At 42.2% G+C, this 21,213-nt stretch overlaps 1 protein-coding gene across 2 annotated transcripts in view; it reads right to left on the reverse strand.

Moving 5' to 3' along the window:
* Positions 1 to 21,213, reverse strand: part of Farp2 (FERM, ARH/RhoGEF and pleckstrin domain protein 2) — a 107,595-nt gene that overhangs the window by 60,129 nt on the left and 26,253 nt on the right. For both annotated transcript variants that reach the window (XM_034521347.3, XM_034521346.2), the window contains exons 3-4: positions 2,096 to 2,200; positions 1,223 to 1,265 (exon numbers count right to left, since the gene is read on the reverse strand). In XM_034521347.3, the coding sequence (XP_034377238.1) occupies positions 1,223 to 1,265; positions 2,096 to 2,200 (148 nt within the window). The remainder of the gene's footprint in view (positions 1 to 1,222; positions 1,266 to 2,095; positions 2,201 to 21,213) is intronic.

Genomic DNA, 21,213 nt, shown 5'->3' on the forward strand with positions numbered 1-21,213 from the left:
CAACAATTTAAAGAACAAATTTAGGTCAGGAGTGGTGGTGCATTCTAGTACTTAGGAAGCTAAAGCAGGAGCATCATGAGTTCAAGACTAATCTGAGCTACAAAGAGGGACTTTGCCTTGAAAACAACTAAGTACATAAATAGAATATATTCCTGTTTATATTTCAGAATAAATTACATCAAGATCATTTCGTCAGATCTGATGTCTGGCCACTGAAATGTGACCATGCTGTATAGTTTTTAGGACAAGGAGCAGCCTTTTCTTCTCAGCACAACAGTCACTTCCATGTGTCCTTTTCCCTTAATGATTTGCTAAAAAAAGGTGTAGTCAATGCTGTGCATGATGGTCCATGCTGGTAATCCCATCAGCTGGGAGGCTGATGCAGGAGGATCGTTGAGTGCAAGGGCACCTTGGAATAGGTGCAAAGAGCCTGCTCCTCTTCCTGTAACCAAAACACAACCAAGCAAACAAACAATCCTCAAACCAAGATGTATGTATGTGCCCGACATGCCTGCCTGGTGCCATTCGAAGCCTGACACTGGGGTTGCAGGTAGTTATAAGCTGCCATATGGATGCTGGGGACCAACCAAGCCTTGGTCCTGCAAGAGCCATTTCTCTAGTCCTCCAAAAAAGTTTCTTAAAAGAGGCATTGTAGGTCTGAAGAGATGGCTCACTGGTTAAAAGCATGGACTGCTCTTTCAAAGGGTTCAATTCCCATCACCCACATAGCAGCTCACAACTGTAACTCCAATTTCAGAGTGTCCAACGCCATCTCACAGACATTACATGTAAGCAAAATGCCAATGCACATAAAATAAAAATACACAAAGGCTACAAAGAGAGACCCTGTCTCAAACAATAACAAAACATCCCAACCAACCCCCCTCCCCCAAAAAAGAGTCATTTCAATGTCTCTTCATAGCCTAGAAAGAAACTTCTGTTTTTGTCCTACATATTAACCCAAAATTAAGGTACCAAGAAACAAATCCTATGACTTTCAAATTTAAGGTAAGCTATCTAGAATGATTTGAGTTAAATCTAGTATCCTTATGCTTGTTTTTATAGTTTAAAACCAACCATTAAATGACTTCAAGTTTATCCACTGTGACGAGTTACCATCTATACAAAGCAGTGCCAGCGACTGTGAAGACATCTAAGTTTACTGTTCCAGAACAGGCGCTGTAAGTGTGTAAGGTTTTAAAGGGTTAAATGAGGTACTTACTTCGTACTTGCCTAATGATGGGTTTCATAGGTTCAAGCCAAATCTAAAGAGGGTTTTTAACAGAAGAGAATAAACTATTAAATAATTTCTTCACTTAGTAAGTAAGTATGCTACAAAATACAAATAATTAAGAAATTTTACGACAGGTTATTTTATTCTATTGTCCTCTTACACAGGAATCATATCTTAATAAACTATACAGGAAGCTCGGCAATGCCTGCTTCAAGAAGCAGGAACAGCACTGATTTGCTGTAACTCTATAGCATTCATTTGGATAACTCTAAATTCTCAGCAGAGCCGTTGTGGGCAAACAACAAACTTCAGAGATGCTGCCGAGTGGAAGATGCCTGCTGTGGTACCAGAGCAGACCAACTCCAGCAAACCCATTGTACTCCTCAGGGGCTGAGGCCCTGGACAGAGCAGAACAATGACACTTTCTGATCTAAAGCACTGATACAATTTTTTGTTTTTAAAGCAGTCACATCCATAAATAAATAAAAAAAGCTGCACTTTTCACAGATTGTTTAATAAGTAAAATGATGCAAAATCAGTCCACTTGGCTCAAATTTGACTTAAACACAATTCAGATCTAGCAGGATGTATGAGTGACTGCCACGGCAACTCAGATTTCCTTGGCACAGGTACTAATGCGTAGAATGAGTTTAGGAAAGATATGCATTTAGGCTTAAAGGCAGGTATGTTCCCCATTGGTGAAAATCAAGTACTTTAATAGCATAATGTATTATTTATCAAACATCTTGTTTACATCATAATAGTATGACCTAAAAGGCTTTTTGTAATTATGGTGGATGCCATAATTACTCTACAACATAGTCAGACCCAGGGTCCAAAAAGCAAATCAAAAGCACATACCCAGTACGACTGGACGTTCTTGAACTCCAGACCAAAGTAGTCACATTCAATCAGATTCAAATGCTTCCACACTTGTGTCAGTAAGACCTGCCCATCACACTTAGGCTGCAGGGAGACAGGTGAGAAGAAGCTCACTGATTGGGTAGAAAACAACAAAGTTTTATGAAAACTGTCTGAAAGTTACATGTTTCACATAATAAAGTTTTATTGAATTTCTTGCTTCATTTTGCCTTTGTGTGTATAAGATTCACAAACTATCACACAGCAAATAAATGGGTCTTGTAGTAGCTTAGAAACTGATAAACTAAATATACAAACAAAAACTGTTTTATGTTCTTAGTGTGTTTAGTCAAATTTCTTTTTAATTTTAGACCACAGCAACCATTTTCAATTTCAGTTAACATATTATCAAATCACTTATCAATATAAATTTACCAATAAAAAGCAGCATTCCAAAGTCTATTTATATAGGGTTGCAGTAAGAAATTTAGTTTTTGATAGTACTTTTACATGCTGTGTATCCCAGACTGTCCTGGAACTCACTCTGCAGACCAGGATTGCCTCAAACTCAGAAATCCTCCTGCCTCTGCCTCCCAAGTGCTGGGATTAAAGGTGCACCACCACTGCCTGGCAAAAAATTCTTTAATATTATAAATTCATATGTGTATCCCTTGAGGAGCAAATTTTTAATTTTTTTTTTGAGGAGCAAATTTGGAAATAACTTTCAAAGTTCATTATGTATCTATCAGTCCTATAAAGTCCACTTTTCCATATGGGCACTCTCACAAACTGCTCAAAGCTAATCACAGAAGGACACATTTAGTAGAGGATTGACCAAACAAGTAAGAGTAACAGTAGCAAGGTGTGGTGGATGGATCATGGCCATAATCTTAGCACCTGGGGAAGCTGAGACAGGAAACCTATTGAGTCTGAGGCTAGCCTGGCGTATACAGTGAGTTCCCAGGTAAGTCTGGGCTCCAGAGAGCTGGCTCACTCAAAACAAACAAACAAACAACCCAAATAAATAGTAACACGACCATAATGAAAGAGAACCCAGAGCTCTGTATACCATAGAATAAAGTCCAAAGGAAAAAGATCAGTTGGAAAATGAAAGGTCTCTATGTTCACATAGTCCATGAAATATGTGAAGGCTGCACACCAACTCTTTTAAGAAAATTATTATTATTGTACTGGAGAGAGGCAATAAGAAGTAAGGCTTTATTTGTTTATTCTTGTGATGCTGGATCAAGTGGCATGAACAATCTTTTCTTCATAAGAACAGAAAGTAGGGGGAGAAAAAAGTCTTTAGTGTTCAAAAGCACAGCGTGCTCCAGATGTTCTCATACCCGCTGTGGTTATTTTCTTAGGAGAAAACATCCTTGAAAGAACAAACCCCTGAAATTTCTAATAAAGAAAAATAGTGGAAAACAGAGTTGGATACCTTAAAAGAGGACTACAGCGTGAACTTGAAAGTCTCGGGGGAGGGGGGCAATAAGGTCTTACTGTGTAGCTCTATATGGACCTTGTAGTAAGACTAGGCAGGCCTTGAACTCATAGAGATCTGCCTGTGCATCTTGAGTGCTTGGATTAAACGCATGTGTCACCACACCTGACTCCATTTTGCTTTCTGGTTTTATGTAGCCCTGGCTGGCCTGAAACTTGCTATGTGGACCAAGCTGGCTCTAATACCAGAGACCCAAGTGGTGGCTCACACATTTGATCCCAGCACTTGGAAATAGATGCAGGTGGACCTCTGAGTTTGAGGCCAGCTTGGTCCACAGAGTGAGTTCTAGGATGGGGTGGGGGTAGCGACAGTTTACACAGACAGGGCCCATCTTGAAAAAAATGAAAACAAAATAAAAAAACCAGAGATCCGAATACAATTTTTTATGTATTCTTTGAGAATTTCATATATATATGGGCTGGAGAGATGGCTCAGTGGGCAAAAGGTTCTTGCTGCCAAGCCTGACAACCTAAGTTGGCCCCCAGAATCAGCATGGTGGAAGGAGAAAACCTTGTCCTCTGACCTCTCCATGTGAGCTGTGACACAAGTACAAACCCTCCCCCAATAAATGAAGACTTCCCAATTTACCATCCCCCCTTGATGCCATCTCTTTTTACTTCTGTAATCCACTGGGCCCAGTTAGTGCTAGCTGTGTATGCACAGACGGATGAGAGCTGGCTGGATATGGGCTCCTGCAGAGGACAGCGGTTCACTGCTCTCCCTGCCCCCGTCCTCTAGCCTTCAGGCCACTATCAGTCCTGGCCTTGTTATAGATACATCTATGAATAACAGAAAAACAAATCTTACAGGTTAGTCACCTGACATCTCTAACCACCTCACAGGGAGAACTCACTGATGTGATGGCCCCTCTGAGGTTTGCCACTGTTGGACCTGAAAGAACACCCCCGGACCCACTGCCTCACCCTCATCTACAGTTCTCTAACCCCTTGGGGCTTTTATACAGGTGAAGTCAAGGGAGCTATGGGACATTTGCTACAACAGAAGTCAAACCCACTAAGTTATAGAACCACTTCAGGAAGGCTCTCAGAAGCGGCTCTGCTGTCACCTCCATCCGCTTCACTAGGATGACCATGTGGGAGCACTCTCTCTTGTATCTCCCCCATTTCCAGAGCTGATCAAGTTCAAGACTGAGGGTGAGATGAGAGTGGGGATGCTAGGTACACCCAAAGTACTGCTTTAGGGGAAACTCCTTTCCCCTCCATTCTGTCAGCGTGCCCCCTCTGACAATCTAAAAGTAGCGTACTTCTGTGGCCCTGTGAGTTCCAGTCAGTTCTACCTCTCATACTATTTGGTAATGACCAGCAACATGGACATTACACTGATGTCTGCCTACTTGACAGTTCTTCCTTCTAGACAGCCAATCTGAAGGGCATGTACGGGGTCTTCCATTCTGTGTCTCTAGGCCTAGAATGTGCTAAGCACATTGCAAATGGCAAGTGTAGTCGGAGATGAGTCCTATTTCAGGTGGCACAGAAAGGAGGCAACTCAACTCACCCCTCCTCCTCCTTCTGCCTGGTCACTGTGTGCTGAGCAGGGTGGTGTAGCCTGGGCTTGCCAACCAGACCTACATGTTAGGCCCTATGCCACCTACATGGGCACACAGGAGTACACTCAAGATGCACCTTAATATCCAGCATGTCCTATACCTACTTAGTTATATGTGTATAAATACACAGACATATGCCTTTGGTAGAATCTCCAAAACTGTAGTGCGGTTTTACTAAACCAATGAAGTTCTCCCAAGTCTAAGTAACAAAGAAATTTCATATCTTTTGTGTCACTGAAATCAGACCTGAGTCCCAAAAGTCATATTCAGAGCCACAAAGAGACATTTCCAAAAATGTGTACATTTCTTCAAAGCATTTGAGTCAGGGTAGCATTTCCAAAACCCAAACACATACAAACATATCCTCACATAAAAATGTAAATTTATGGATACTAATGAAAATGTCCTCAGTAAAATATAGTCAAATATAAGTCAGTAACAATTAAGAGTATTATAACAATCCCAAGTTTTTTTCCAAACATATAAGAAATTTAGTACTGTATTATATCATTAGACTTGTGAAGAAGAAAAAGAAATCCAATGATAGGGTGGCAAGATAGCTTATTGGATAAAAAATGTGCAACTGTGTAAACTTCCACTGTGTAAACTGGATTCCACAGTGGAAGGACAGAACTGACTTCCAAAATTGTCCTCTGACCTCCACACATATGTAGCCCGGGATGGCCGAGAAGAAAACCTTGATCTTCTGAGCTTCACCTCCACCTCCACAGTGCTGGGCTGGGATCACAGGCTCACACCACCACATGCTTTTCAACTTCTATTCTTGATATAAATTCTTCTAAGCTTGTTTTGTTTTGTTTATTTGTCTATGTAATCCTAGCTGTCCTGGAATTTGCTATGTAGACTAGGTTGGCCTCAAGCTCACAGAGGTCATCTTATCTCTCTCTGCCTCCTAAGTGCTAGCTGCTTGTTTGGTTTTTGAGAGTAAATCTGACTATATTTTAAAGACTAACCTAAGATTTGCATTAATCCTCCTGCCTCGATGTCACAAATGCTAGGTTTATAGGTGTGTGTCACCATGCTTGGCACACTCTTCATATTATCTTTAAAAACAGAGTTTAAAAAATAAAAAATAATGATTTATTTTTATTCTATGTTCATTGGTGTTTTGCTTGCATGTGTGTCTGTGTGAAGGTGTTGGATCCCCTGGAACTGGAGGTACAGACAGGAACTGCCATGTGGGTGCTGGGAACTGAACTTGAGTCCTCTGGAGAGCAGCCAGTGCTGAACCATCTCTCCAGCCCCGTCTTGATATACTATCTTCATTAAAAAAAATAAAAATAAAAAAGATTTAGAGGCAGGCAGATCTCTGAGTTTGAGGCCAGCCTGGTTTACAGAGTGAGTTCCAGGATAGCCCTTTCTTGAAAACCACCAGTCAAACAAAAGATCTATTTGTTATCCTTATTTTGTGTATGACTGTTCCACCTGAATATTTGATGTATGAGTATGTGGTGCCTGCTGAGGTCAGAAAAGGGCACAGAACCCTTGAAACTGGAGTTAAAGGTAGTTGTAAGCAGCCATATGGGTGCTGTGAGCTGAACGTGGGTCCTCTGCAAGACCAGCGAGTGTTCTTAATGGCACAGGCATTACTGCAACCCCATCTTGAGACAATTCTTTTTTGAAATCAGTGATGCTGGTGATAAAAATGCAAGACTGAACATACCAGGCAGGCATTCTATCACTAAGCCAAATGCTTGGCCTGATATAATTACAGGGTTTTGAGTAGGGATGGTGAGGCAGGGTCTCATAGTACATAATTTACATGGCTAGCCTGGACCTCCTTGAGTAGACCAGGCTGGCCTTGCGCTTGCAGTGGTCTTTTAGCTGCTGCCACTTGGTTGGCACATGTGGAACAACTGACTATAATTTGAGAACAGACTAGAAGAAATAACTACATTTTTTAACAACAAAAAAGTCAGCTATCTTGGAACAAGCTCACTGAGTCTACAATGCTGTTCATCATATCTGCTGCTTCTTGATTGACTTTATGACTATTATTGAAGTCTCCAACTGCATCCTGTTCCCGGCTTCCTACTTTCACACATGCTCTCAGTTTGCTGTAGAAGTAGGTGCTCTGATGTTTCGTACATTATATTTAGTTACACTTCCAGGTTGACCTGACCCAGCATCATAGAATGACTTTCTGTTTTTCAACAGACAGTTTACTTTGGTAAGAATAGTCTCTTTTCTTTCTTCTAGTTAACATTTTCATGGTATACCACAGTTTGGCCTTTAACCATCTCTGAATTTAAATGGCATGTTTCTTCTAGTCAGTATATAACTGGAATTTACAAATTCAACTCATTTCCTACAAATATTATAATGGATCTTTTCATATAAATAGGAAAAATTGCAGAATTTGTGTCTATCCATAAAACATATCATGTTACCCAAACAATTTCGACAATAAAGTTGGGCACACCATACTTCCAGATTTTAAACAACATTATAAAACCACACAATCTAAGCAAAATAGTAGCAGCAAAGTAGAGAGCCTACCATGCTATTTTATTTTGGAATAAAAATAAGCAACTAAGTCAACTAGTTTTTTTGTCAAGGAGACAAAATAGGAAAGAATACAGTCTTTAGTAAACGGTACTAGAAAAACAGAATAGCCACATGCTGAAGAAAGAAACTGGACCCTTAACTAATGTTGCATATAGAAGTCAATTTGATTAAAGACTTAACAGATCTGCCTTAAAACTGACTTTTACAAGGCCTAGCATAGTGTATCCAGAGCTCAGTACACACTTAAAACAGGTATATGGAGGCAGAGGCAAGATGATTACCACAACTTCAAAGCTAGCATGGTTTAGAGTGAGTGGCAAGCTAGCCTCACAGCCGCTCCCACCCCACAAAAAAAACCTCCTGGAAATAAACACAGAGAATGCTGCTCAACACTGGCCTTGATTTGATTGGATCTCATTCCAAAAGCAAGAACAGACAAGTGGGACTACACCATTTGAAAAACTTCTGCACAGCAGAGGAAGTTATGAACAAAAGGAAAATTTAGCATGGTGAATATGAGAAAATGATGCAAACCACGTATGTGACAAGAAGTCATTCTTCAAAATATACAAGCAACTCGCACAACTCTGTAACAAGAAACCCCACACCCAACAACAACAAAGATGGAGGCCTTAAGTAGACATTCTTTCAAAGAAGATGCAAAGGTAGCCAGCTGGTGTGTCTCAGAGGGCAGTGCTTGTCTAGTATGAACAAGGCCCTAGGGTGGACGCTTTGTGCCTGATAAAGAAAAGGGAAGGGAAAGGAGGAGGAAGAAGATGGAGGAGGAAGAAGATGGGGTAGAGGGAGTAGAGGAGGAGGAGAAGAAAGACAAGACCATCACTGACACGGAGCTTACACATATAAAAAGAGGCTTAACAGACTTAAAGATACGTAAATAAAAATTACACTTATCATTATTCCCTGCCCCGGTCTATATGATTGGCCAAATGTGGAGTCTCAAAGTACACAGTGTTGGAGTATACTGTGATGATTTCATGTGAACCTTCCCCTATTTACTGGTCAATAAAGGCTAGAGCCTGTGATTGGGCAGTGGAGGGGAAAGGTGGAACAGGAGATTTTTGAGAGTTGGGGAAGAGAGAGAAGGACAAGAGGGGAAGGAGAGAGGACAGAGGAAGGAGAGGGAGTAGCTAAGATGGAGCAGGACCATGTAGCCAGGAGAACTGCAAATAGCAGAGTCTCATAGCTGGGGAATAAGTAAGTATGGTGCTAGTTCTGCCCAATCTAACCATATAGCTTATAAATATAATAACCGGATTGTGTGGTTTTTGCACGGAATTGCTGGGGTTGAAAATTACTGCAACATGGAAACTTAAGAATTCTTTGGAGAGTCGGTTGTGTTGGATGGTGTTTTGCTGGGCAAACATGTGAAGGAACGTTTTCCTGAACTAGACACAGTTGAAAGGCTAAGGCAGACTAAGGCTAAAGAGAAACATTTGGTTGAAGCAGACACAGGAGAAAGGATGTTCTGCTAAAGCAAGCACGTGAAAGCACACATGGTAGACTCTTTGCTAATGACACGCATGTATTGGTCTGCCTTACATTTTGTAGTTGAGCTGCATTTGTGGGGACTCCATAGAGAGAAATGCACCAGAAAACCAAACCAAACCCTTCTGGTGGTGTGCTGCAGCTTCCTGCCACTTCTGGGGGCTCAGGCTGGTTGGCAGTGATGTCTGTTGAGACAGACACACATGCTAAGGCTAGACCTGTGGAGAAGATGTGATGCTTGGAGGGATAAATAGAACTTAACAGTGACAGAGGCTGAGCTTGGCTTGTTTATGAGCTAGCCATGCAACATTTGTGAGTCTCAAGTCTTCACTGATCTTCACTACCCTGAGAGATGCACAGCTGAGAACTTCTCCTGGTGCCCCTCCTGCCAAGGCGGAGGCCTGGCTGTCTCTGCTAGGTAGTGCCACCACTGCTGACTCACGTTTGCTATCCCTTGCTGTCCCAAGTGTACCGAACTGGACTGCTGGTGTATCTGTGAGGTGCTTAAGGGTGGACTGAGCTGCCTCTGCTAACCTGTGAACTGAATGCCGACAGGAGTTGCTCCAAAGAACCTTTCTAACAGATCCACTTCCCCCTCCCCTCCACATCCTTTCTTTTCCACTACTTCTGGTGGGGGCTGGGTTACAAGGGGGGGGGGTCAAAGCATTTAAGAACCATCTCTAAAAATTAGGTTTGAAAAAGTTAAAGTTATACCAACTACTAGTGGGGCCTAGGCTGGGACTGCCCAACATCTTAGAAGTAGTTTACAAGTGCAAAATCACGCATGATAACAGTCAGCAGAGGGCTGCTTGACAAAATCTGAACGTTCAGACCAGACTTGCTGGGCACAGTACAAGGACTAAGGCTGCTCTTTGCATACTGACATGGAAGTCTCTCCAGAATACAATGTTAGAGGAAAAGAGTAACGTGACTTACTTTGGGCTCAGATCTTCAGATTTCAGAGATGGTCATTTGCACTTGTTTGATGAAACAGAGACAGAACCAAAGTGGCTCACAGAGACAGGAAATGAGGAAGGCAGGCATAGGAACAAGATATACCCTTCAAAGACATTCCCAGCCACCCAACTTCCTACAACTAGGTTCTATTTCCAAATAACACAAAACAGCTATGAACTAATCAACGAATTAGTCCATTGTGAAAGTAGAAACTTTCATAATCAAATCGCCCTTCTGTATTACCATCTGCTGGGGACCAAGCCTCTAGCAAATGAGCCTGTTTGGGAGATGCCCTGCATCTGAACCAAACATCTGGTAAAGACAATGAGAAATCAATGGAGTAGACTCTCTCCCTGGTCCTGTGACCATGGGTGTGCTCCAAACTGTACCAGCAACCGTCCTTCCTGAGAGCTGGTAAACCCCTGATGACAGGGTGTTTCCTAGGTATTGTCTGGCCCCTGTGTTTAACAACAAGGGTAAGTTTCACTGTATACTCATGAGACAGGCTTTGAAGCTAGAGTCATAGCTTCTATTGGGTGGTTATTTTAAGTCTTGGTTTTGTTTGTTTGAAGATTAAATGCTATTCTTATCCTGTTGCTGGTTAGGTTTTTTGTCCACTTGACACAAGCTAAAGCCATTTTGGGAAGGTCTTTGAGCAAGCACTGGGGTATTTTTTGATTAATCATTAATAACTAATGTGTAGAGGCTCATCTTATTATGGACAGTGCCACCCCTGGAGAGCTGTATAGGAAAGCAGCCTGGAGCCAGCCAAGGGGAGGCATGGGGAGCAAGCCAGTAAGTAGTATTCCTCCACTGTCTCTGCTTCAGTTTCTGCTTCCAGGTCCTACTTTGAATTCCTGCCCCGGCTTCCTTCAATGATGGATGGACTGTGATGTGGACATGCAAAAGAAATAAGATCTCTCTTCCCTAAGTTATTTTTAGTCATGGCTTTTTACCACTGCCATACAACCCCTAACTAAGCCAGCCTGAAGGGGTTTTATAGACACTTAATGAAATACCATGAAATAGGCTCTGTACCATGCTAGGGACAGGCCTCCAAGCCAAAACCCAATGTATACCAACTTCACCCAGACAACAGCATAGGTCATTAGAAAGCATCTGCCTGCACACACACTGAGAACATGTACCCTTCCTAGGATGACTTGCACAGGACAGGTCCTCAAATATGCAACTATCTTTTCACTGAGGGACTGTTGAGAAGATAAGACAACCCAGGGCTTAAGATCCCTTGATTATACGATGTATGCACATAGTCAAAATAGCGTTTAATAACGTCTTCCTCCTCCTAAGTACACATGTGCACAGTCGGTGTTGTAGATGTGGCTCAGTGCTAGAATGCTTGCCTATTGTGTGCAAGGCCCTGGATTAGATCTACAACATTAGGAAAAAAAATATAAAACATGAAAAAATTTTATCTTTGTTGTAATGTGCTTTAATTTTTAATTTTATGTATATAAGTGATTTTTATATTTTTTATTTTATGCATGTATAGGTAAGATTTGTGTGCCTGGTTCCCATGGAACTTACAAGTATAGCTTATTGTCATGACACGCTCTGTTTTTACTGTTATACACATCTGTCACATGCCCATTCTGTATGTGTATGCCATAGCTCACACGTGCCATGGTGCACTCGCACAAGTCAGTGAAAAGTCCTGGGAGTCAGCCCTTGCCACCCCTTGTTTGAGGCAGAATCTCTCTCACTGTTTTGCTACTGTGGTTTGTACTTCAAGTTCACTGGCCCAGAAGCTTCCAGGGGATTGTCCTGTCTGCCTAAAGCCTCACTGTAGAGTGCTAGGGTTGTAGATAAGAACTACTGAGAAGGCTTCGACACTGGTTCTGGGGATCTGAACTTAGATTATTTTGCTTGTATGGTTGAGTCCTATTACATCCGCTGAGCCATCCCTCCACCCATCATGTATCCATTTTTACCCTCTCACCAATTCTGTATTAAAAGTTTACCTTCTGTTCCTAAAAATGAGGAAATTCAGTTTTAGTTAGACAGTAACTGCCTGTCCCCAAAGCTATGATCATGGGAAACAAGACTCTCCAGGAGATGAAGTAAAAAGGCCGCTCATCCACCAACAGAAGAACTGACATCATTCACAGACACTCAGACAAAAAGAAACCTGTTGTCACAATGGCAAACCACTTGACAATACAGTCACCCAGATCAGAACACAACATGAGAACTACAGGGTAAAAAGCTAAACATTTTGTCCAGTGTTTCATCATTTTAGTTGGTCATGGCATTCAAGTAAGTCCCTTTTCCAACTTAGACATAAAGTATATTGTTCAAAAATCTACATCTACAAAAGTGCCATTAAAGATTCTGTCTAGATAGAAATGGTCACAAAAGCTCAGCTCACAAAGCACTTCTTTATCCTTTGTCTCAGATCTGTGGGAAAATTCGTCCCGAACAGCTTGATTTTGTCCTCTGGCCTGTTTACCTCGTGCACCCATACAGTTCAAGCCAAGCTGCTCCTGTAACAAAATCTGATCTGTACTAGTAGCTTTATTACTTAATATTTGTTTCTTGTCTCAGATTTACGTCATCCTCAAGTTGCCCTTTATAGTATGTGATATAGCACAGTTAAAATAATCTTGAGCTCTTACAGGCAACTGTTGCCTTATTCATTCAAGATTCACCGAAAGGTCACCAGCCTTGTGGACAGGCATCTTCCGTCTCATAGCTTGCAACTTCAAGTCTTACTTAGGTCCTCATGTATCCCTGGATGATGTGAATGGGTGCTTCTAAGTCTGGTGAAGGCCTCTGCACCACTGAGGGAACATGGCTGACTACATGCATTCTACATTCTTGAGATAAAAGAGACTGACTGAAGACAGAGGTGGTGGTGCACACTTCCAATCTCTGCACTCAGGAGACTAGGACAGGAGGACTCTTAAATTCAAGCCAGACTGGGTTAAATAGGGAGACCCAATTTGGCAAAACCAACCAAGTAAACAGACAGACAACAAAATCAAAGGGATTCACAGACACAAATTACTCTCAATCATGGTACATGGGTAAACACAAGTTTGCCTGTCAATGGACCCAACCAATACTTTAAATGTTTATGTAATAGTTATCTTAAACTATTCTGTTGGGGTACACTTTGTGGAAGGTGTATTTCTGTCCTTCCTAACCAGCGTAAGATGTACCGTGACTGGCTTTAATAAAGATCTGATGGTCAATAGCTGGGTGTGAAGTAGAAGGCGGGACTTCTGGACTGAGAGGGGGGTCTCTGGGAGAAGAATCTGAGGCAAGATTTGCCAGAGTGACATTGTCAAGGTTGGACATACTGAGTAAGTGAAAAAGAAGTAACGGCCACGTGGCAGACATGGATTAGAACTGACAGGTTAATTGAGTTAGTTGAGCTAGCTGGGAGGTAGCCTGGCTATAGTGCCTAAGCTTTTATAACTAAGTCTCCATGTGTGTCTTTATTCTGCAGCAAGTCAACAATACTACTCAAGGAAACAATGTAACTTATGACTCCAACCTGTTAATTATCAGTAAGATAATTATTTCTTTATTGCCTCTCAATCCCAAATCCATGTTCCTCATCTCTACCCTATGGTGCTGGGGCAGGGCACTGACTCCTCAGAGAGAGTCTCTCTCCTAGTTGAGACAGCAGGAATTCTTGTCAGCAGTGTGTAGGATGGCCAGTGACTTCTACTACCCCATGCAAGTTCACTGGCTCTCCAGCCCTGGCCTGCCGACCTGTTCCTTTGACAGCAATGAACTTCACCATCATCCAGTGATCTGAATCTCAGTTTTGGGGAAAGAGGCCTTTCCAAGTGTGTTGCTTCACTCAGTTTTCTTTTCCTCAGCTCTAAGGGGTGGCTGCTCGGTACAACTCTTGTTCCTTTATTTTCTAGCAGTGCTTCCTCCTCCCAGTCTTTCAATCTGTTATAACTAGTCAATGGTTATTTCTGTTAACTATCCCAGTTTAAGATCCTAGTGTAGTATAGTGTCATTCTCCTGACTAGACCATGAGTAACTAGATGGGCAGACTCTAGAGAACACCCTTGCACTGGGCAGCCTTGACATTTTTAGCTTGAAAACAGGGCCCCAATTGTGGGGCAGGAAAGCAAAGCAGTGTGGCACTCCTGCAAAGCTCTAAGTTGTTAGCACTACTACAGCAGTGTACTGGGACTGGAAGCTCTACACAACCAGGAGAGTCTTACAGTATGTAAAAGCAGCTTCGTAGAGGGTCGCCAGGTACCAGTCTACACTCACAGGCTTTTCAGCACAAAGAAAACTTGGGTGTCAATGGCTCTCACAAGTGAATCAATAGGCCTGAGACATATGGATAAGCTCCATAGTGGAAAACCACTAGACTTATAAAGCCTGAGGCAAGAACAAAAGTGCAGACAGTAGTAAACTACCCTCCCATTAGTGAATGAAATTGCTAGTCTCCCCACTGAGTAATAACAAGGGCATATCACGAAGGATTATACCATTAGTTTTATTACAACCTTGCTTTCTCAGTGCATTTGCATGCAGCATGTTATACACTGGAAAACAGAAAAACAGCCTATTAATTGATGTTTAGGATCTAGACAGTTAACACTGGCTTTCCTTTTATTTCTTATCTTTCTACTCAGAGAAAAAGAAGAACCTGAAGGCACTCTGGCTCACAGAAAGCTCTCTAAGGGAAACTGGCATTGTGTAATTCCTTTATTTCTTCTTTATTAATAGAAGGGTGAGTACATGGGACATGAAAACAGAACCTGCCATTGGTGTGCCCTGCCACCTCGCCCTGCTGGGACCCTGCTCATTCCCACTGCTGGCCGCAGCATGGGGACCCATCTCAAACCACACAGAGAAAGGAGGAGTGACCAAACACTGCTCTCAAATTCCTAAACTACCAATGCCTTCCTGAAAGGCAGAAAATCAGATTCAATGAAAAGGAGCATTATGTGGCACAACAAAGAGGAAAATATACTTTAAACATTTTATTTTTTTAAGATTTATTTTTTAAGTTATATGTATAACTGTTTTGCCTCTATACACACATTCAAATTTCCATAGTTGGTTTTAAGTGTCTATAGAATATTATGATAGGACATAGTCATGGTGACGGCCAGACATGTATGTGGTGGAGACAAAAATACACATGTAAAATAAACTCAGTATTTAAATAAAGTAAAAAAAAAAAAAAAGGGGAGGTGCTCCTTTTCAGGAAAATTAAGAAAACTAAATCCAAACTCCAGCAATGCCCTGTAGCCAGTAAAAGCCAGGTGGTACGAATACCTGCAGGATAGGAGGCCAGAGCCAAGTGCAATTTCAGCAGAATCCTTGAATAACACATGCTGATAGCAAGGCACATAACCTTTGGCTTGAAACCCAAGCCCTGATCACCAGATAAGGCTAGAGACCACGGAAGCAAGTCTGAACATGGTCAAGGATGGCTTGGGGAAGCCATACATTACCACACTCTGGCCTCCATGCGGATTTTAAATCTCAACCAGGTTATAATCAGCTTACTTTAATGTAAGAGCCTCCCTAAAACAGCCAAACCCTAAACAAGTGCTCTGCTTTGAGGAGAAGCACTAAAGTACTCAGATATTCACACACAAACACAGATAATCAAATAGCCACTGAAAAATAACCGAAGCAACTGCCACCATGAGATCAGCACAAGGTATAACAACAAAAATCTAGAAAGAATTACACACACACACACACACACACACACACACACACACACACAAGGTGATTTGGATGAGAAACCTTGTATGTCTGAATATTAGCTGTGTGACCTTGGATAAGAGTAGAACCTAGGAAGCCAGGCAGAGGTGGTTCACGCCTCTAATCCCAGCAGAGGCAGGTGGATCTCTGTAAGTCTGAAAGCCACTCTGGTATACAAAGCTAGTTCCAGTATAGAACAGCCAGAGCTGCTATACAGAAAAATCCTATCTAAGTGGGGGGAGGAAATCAGCAAACAAAAACCAGCCCCTATCCCACCCCTGAAAAAGTAGAAGCTAGGTTACTTATCTTTTCAAAACTGAGTTGAGAGCTCAGGCTGTACATATCACAGGCTGTACATATCACAGGCTGTACATATCACAGGCTGTACATATCACAGGCTGTACATATCACAGGCTGTACATATCACAGGCTGTATATATCACAGGCTGTATATATCACAGGCTGTATAACTTATCGACATTTGCCTCATGGTTCTGGAGGCTGAAAGTTTAAAGCCAAGGCTGCAGTAGACATACTGTATAATGAGAACTCCTTTCTGGTTCAAAGACTGGAGTCTTCTTGTAACTCCACATGAGGAGGAAAGAGAAAGCAGCTCTTTCATGTCTCTTTTTACACAGGTATGGATTCCATTCATGCAGTCTCCACTTCAGTGATCTGATTACCTCTCAGGCCCCCAGCTTGAAATATCACCATTTACACTGCCAACATTTTTTTTAAAGGACACAAATGTTCAGTCTATAACATAAGAATTATTTTACTTGGTAAGGCAATCAAAAGCAAAATTTAAAAAATAGTTTGAACAGAGACGTGGGTGGATAAAGCTGCTCACAGAAGATGTAGGTTACTAAATGAATATTCTAGTCCTAGAATGGGCTACTTCCCTATAATCTGATAGCCACGGAGGTCCCTAAGGCCCTCCAATACAAACAATTGCCTCAGCTCTTGGTCGCCTACTAGATCTAGTTGGTAAGATCTTATTATTGAAGATACTATAGGCCTTATCTCCTAACAGAGAAATCAAGCCAGAACTGGACTTGCCAGTCCTCCTAGCACTGGAAGGTGCTGTGTAGGCTGCTGGGAGAACTATAATCAGCAGTCTTACTCAGCTGCCAATTTTATGTGTAACAATGCAAACTGGCAAGAGGGATCTAGGTGCAATGATGGCAAACTGTTATGGGTGTAACCAACCCATTTCTAACTGGATTTGGTGTCCAAGAGGAAATTCACATTTAATACTTTAAACTGAGGTCATAGAAACTAGTGCAGTGGCCACTGCTGTTGTTTTGCTAACTAGGAACTCTGCTCTCGTCAAATCACCTTCTAAGTAACTATGTTTATGTCTACAGAATAGTGCTGCTGTCAGTGTTGGTGAGAGAAGCTGCCCTCCCCACCCCCAACAGTCAGAAATAACTGTAGAGATTCATAATTGAACAAAGCATAAGAGTTAAATGACTATTGAATGTCAGCCATAAATGGGACATTTATAACACACTCCCAAGACTGAGGGAAAATCAAGGAAGATGGGGTGGAAAGGATGTACCGGGCAGAGGAAGTGGGGAAAGAGGAGCAGTGTGGAATGGGGACTTATAGGCATGACACAGTAGCTGTACACACAGCACATGTGACTATCCATTCAAGCACTCCATAAGACTGGGTCTCTCAACACCCTGGGAGGGAAGGAGGATGGACTCATGTTGCCCCATCCCTCCCCTGAGGATTTATTCACCAATAAATTGAAGATTAAAGAGACATTTTCTTCAACTGTGTAGCACATGCTTCTGTAAACAAACTCCCACTAACTAATGTTCCTATAAGTAACCCTGTATTAATCAGTAATCAGTTTAGAGTAACAGGACTGATAGAATGAACACACAAACACACACACACAGAAAGGGATTTACTAAGAGAAGCTTACAGACTGTGATCCAGTTAGTCCAACAGTCACAGATGGAAAGGCGAAGAATCCGGTTAATTATTCGGTACAACAGATGTTTGTACTAAATGTCTCAGCTGCTTTTTAGTCTGTGTTGTAGGTTCTGATACCAATGAAGGACATGCCTCAGCAGCAGGACACACAGCAAGAGTGAAGGCAAGCAGGCAAAAAGCGAAAGCTTCCTTCCCATGCCTTTTTCTAAGGGTTTATTTATTTTATGTATATGAGTACACCATTGCTCAGACACACCAGAAGAGGGCATCAGATCCCATTACAGATGGTTGTGAGCCACCATGTGGTTGCTGGGATTAGAACTCAGGACCTCTGGAAGAGCAGTCAGTGCTCTTAACCACTGAGCCATCTCTCCAGCCCTCCCATGTCCTTTTTTGTAGTCTGCCACCAGACGGTGTAACCCAGACTCAAGGTCTGACTCCAAACAATCCAGATTTAGGGTGTGTCTTCCTACCTCAATGATTTAATCAAGAAAACCCTTCACAGGCATGTCCAGGGTTTTAGTTGATTCCAGAGGTAGTCAAGTTAACCAAGATAAGCTATTACTGAACCTAATGCTATTCCTAGTTATCTCTAAATGTGACTTCTTTAAAAGATATTTTTATTTTATTTTATTTTATTTTATTTTATTTGAGTACACTTTAGCTGTTTTCAGACCAGAAGAGGGCATCAGATTCCATCACAGATGGTTGTGAGCCGCCATGTGGTTGCTGGGAATTGAACTCAAGACCTCTAAAAGAGCCGTCAGTGTTCTTAAGCACTGAGCCATCTCTCCCACTCTAAATGTGACTTCTTTAAGTAGGTAAGAAGTAAAGTTTTATGATATTATGTTCTCAGCAAGACGATATAAAATCCTTAAGATTATCTTTTTAATTCTTTAATACAATTACAAGTTCTATTTTACAGGTAAAGATTTACATATAATAACAATTTTATTGCTTAACATTTACATAGATAATTATACTCAAGGAATTTCTATTATTTTATGTTTCTTTTTTAAACTGAGATTGGAGTAAGAGAGGAAAGCTAGAGAGATGGACTTGTTGCTCTTACAGAGAGGTCCTGGGTTTGGTTCCCAGCACCTACATGGTGATTTGTATCTGCAGTGAGCCAGTGAAACAGTAGGAAATAGTACTTCCTCTGTGACCCTGATGACCTGAGTTTGATCCATGGAACCTGAGGTGGAAGATGTTTTCTGACCTCTACACACACACACACACACACATACACACACACACACCCCAGATAATAAATAAATCTGAAATTCAAGTAAAGTTATAAAATCAAAAACACTTTGGGGGAGGGGTTCTGGGTTTTTGAGACAGGGTTTCTCTGTGTAGCCTGGCTGTCCTAGAACTCACTCTGTAGACTAGGCTGTCCTCAAACTCACAGAGACCTACCTGCTTGTACTCTCCAAGTGCTGAGATTAGAGATGTGTGCCACCATCCCAAGAACACTATCTGTGTGTGTGTCTGTGTGTGTGTGTGTGTGTGTGTGTGTGCATGCTTGCTTGTGCCACAGTGTACATTTGTAAGTCAAAGGACAACTTGAGAGTTAGTTGTTTCCTCCTGCCATGTGGGCCCTAGAGATTGGACTAACTCAGGCTGCCATTACAGGCAGCAAGTGCCTTACCTGCTAAGGTGTCTCACTGGTCCTAAAAGGGAATATTCTTGATTTAACCTAGGTTTGCTTCACTTGCCATGGGGGCTATGGAGAGATGGTTTAGCAGTATTAGAAGATTTGATTCCCACCACTGACATCAAGGTTGAGAACTCTAATTCCAGTCCCAGGGGAGTGGACACCCGCTTTTAGCCTCAACTAAGAAAATCCCCCTCCCAGATTGGCTTGTGGAAAAGCCTATCATGCATTTTCTTGATTACTGATCAGTGTAGGAGGGCTCACTCACTGTGGCAGTGCCACCCCTGGGCTGATGGTCCTGGTGCTGTGAGAAATCAGGCTGAGCAAGCCGTGAAGGACCATCCAGTGAGCAGTGATCTTCTATGGCAGTGATTTTCAACCTTCTTAATGCTGTGACTCCTCTGTATCAGCTCCTGCCTACGGCTTCCTACCCTGGCTTCTCTCAGGAATAGATTTATAAGTGTAAAAGGTGAAATAAGCCCTTTTAAACCCCTAAGTTAACTTTGGCATTGTGTTTTATCACAGCAATAGAAACCCTGACTAAGACAATTCTCAATTTCATTCATTTAATTCCCATTATGTGCTGATGTAAACAGCTAGAAGGCTGCCCAGAAATTTGGATGGCTGTCCACTTCAGCAGCCACCTGTGGCTGTGGCCATGGAGAGCTGCTAGGTTTCTACAGTGGATATACATTATTTGTATAATGGAAACAATTCTTTGGTTGTTTGTTTGGTTGGTTTTGACAGGCACTCTATATCATCGTGGCCCCTGGAGCTGGCTATATACACCAGGCTGGCTTCATACACTCACCTCCTCTGCTTCCCAAGTGCTGGGATTAACGATGTGTACCATCATGCCCAGCTGAAACAATTATTTTCCCCACGACTCCTCTGTAAATCTTAAGGCAAAGTAGTCCTGAGACACCCCTGTTAGCAGTATGAATAGGCAGCATATGGACATGATGACTGTACAGAACGCCCTCTGAACCTTTCCCAGGGACTGCACATTTCAGAAAGTCAAGGAACTGCCAGTGCAAGCAGAACCCAAGTGGGACACCCTGTAAGGTAGAAAAGCAGGGCACTGTCTCTGGAAAATCAGAGATGACTGTACTTGTACCCTCTGCTATCTGGGAAAATCTTGGTTACTTTCTAGACCTAAAAGTGAAGAATAACAGAATAAAGCAATTTTATTCAAGACAAACTCTCACTATGTAACTCAGGTTAGTCTTAAACTCTCAATCTTCTTGCCTTAGTATCCTAAGTGCTAGGACTGCAGGTATCTACCACCATGCCTAGCCAGAATTTACTTATTAAATGTTAAAAGGAACTAAATATAAGCAGGGCTGATGTGACCTGTAAAGGCCCCATGGCTGAGGTGAAGGCTGAAATGGAAAAACATACATGGAAAAGAGAGGCTTTCTGCCAACGAGTGAATGGGGGAAAAGGGGTGGCTCAGAAGAGAATGGCATCAGCAGACGGTCCCTGACAGGCTGTGACAGTCCGACTTGCAAGCTCATCAACTCTTCTCACAGCCACAGTCTACTGTGCAGTCTACAGTACTTAGGGAACACTCAACAACACAGCGCCCGCCTGTTTGCCACTGGGCTTTAAAGGCCACTGAGGTGGGACACTTGAGCGGGACACACCTGAGGACCACATGGCTGAGGCAGTGACCAGGGTAGGTCTCATTAACTAACCTGCCACTAGGTCACTGGCTACTCTGGGAATGATGCCAT

The sequence above is a fragment of the Arvicanthis niloticus genome, chromosome 17 (assembly GCF_011762505.2).
Source record: "Arvicanthis niloticus isolate mArvNil1 chromosome 17, mArvNil1.pat.X, whole genome shotgun sequence".
Taxonomy (NCBI): Eukaryota; Metazoa; Chordata; class Mammalia; order Rodentia; family Muridae; genus Arvicanthis; species Arvicanthis niloticus.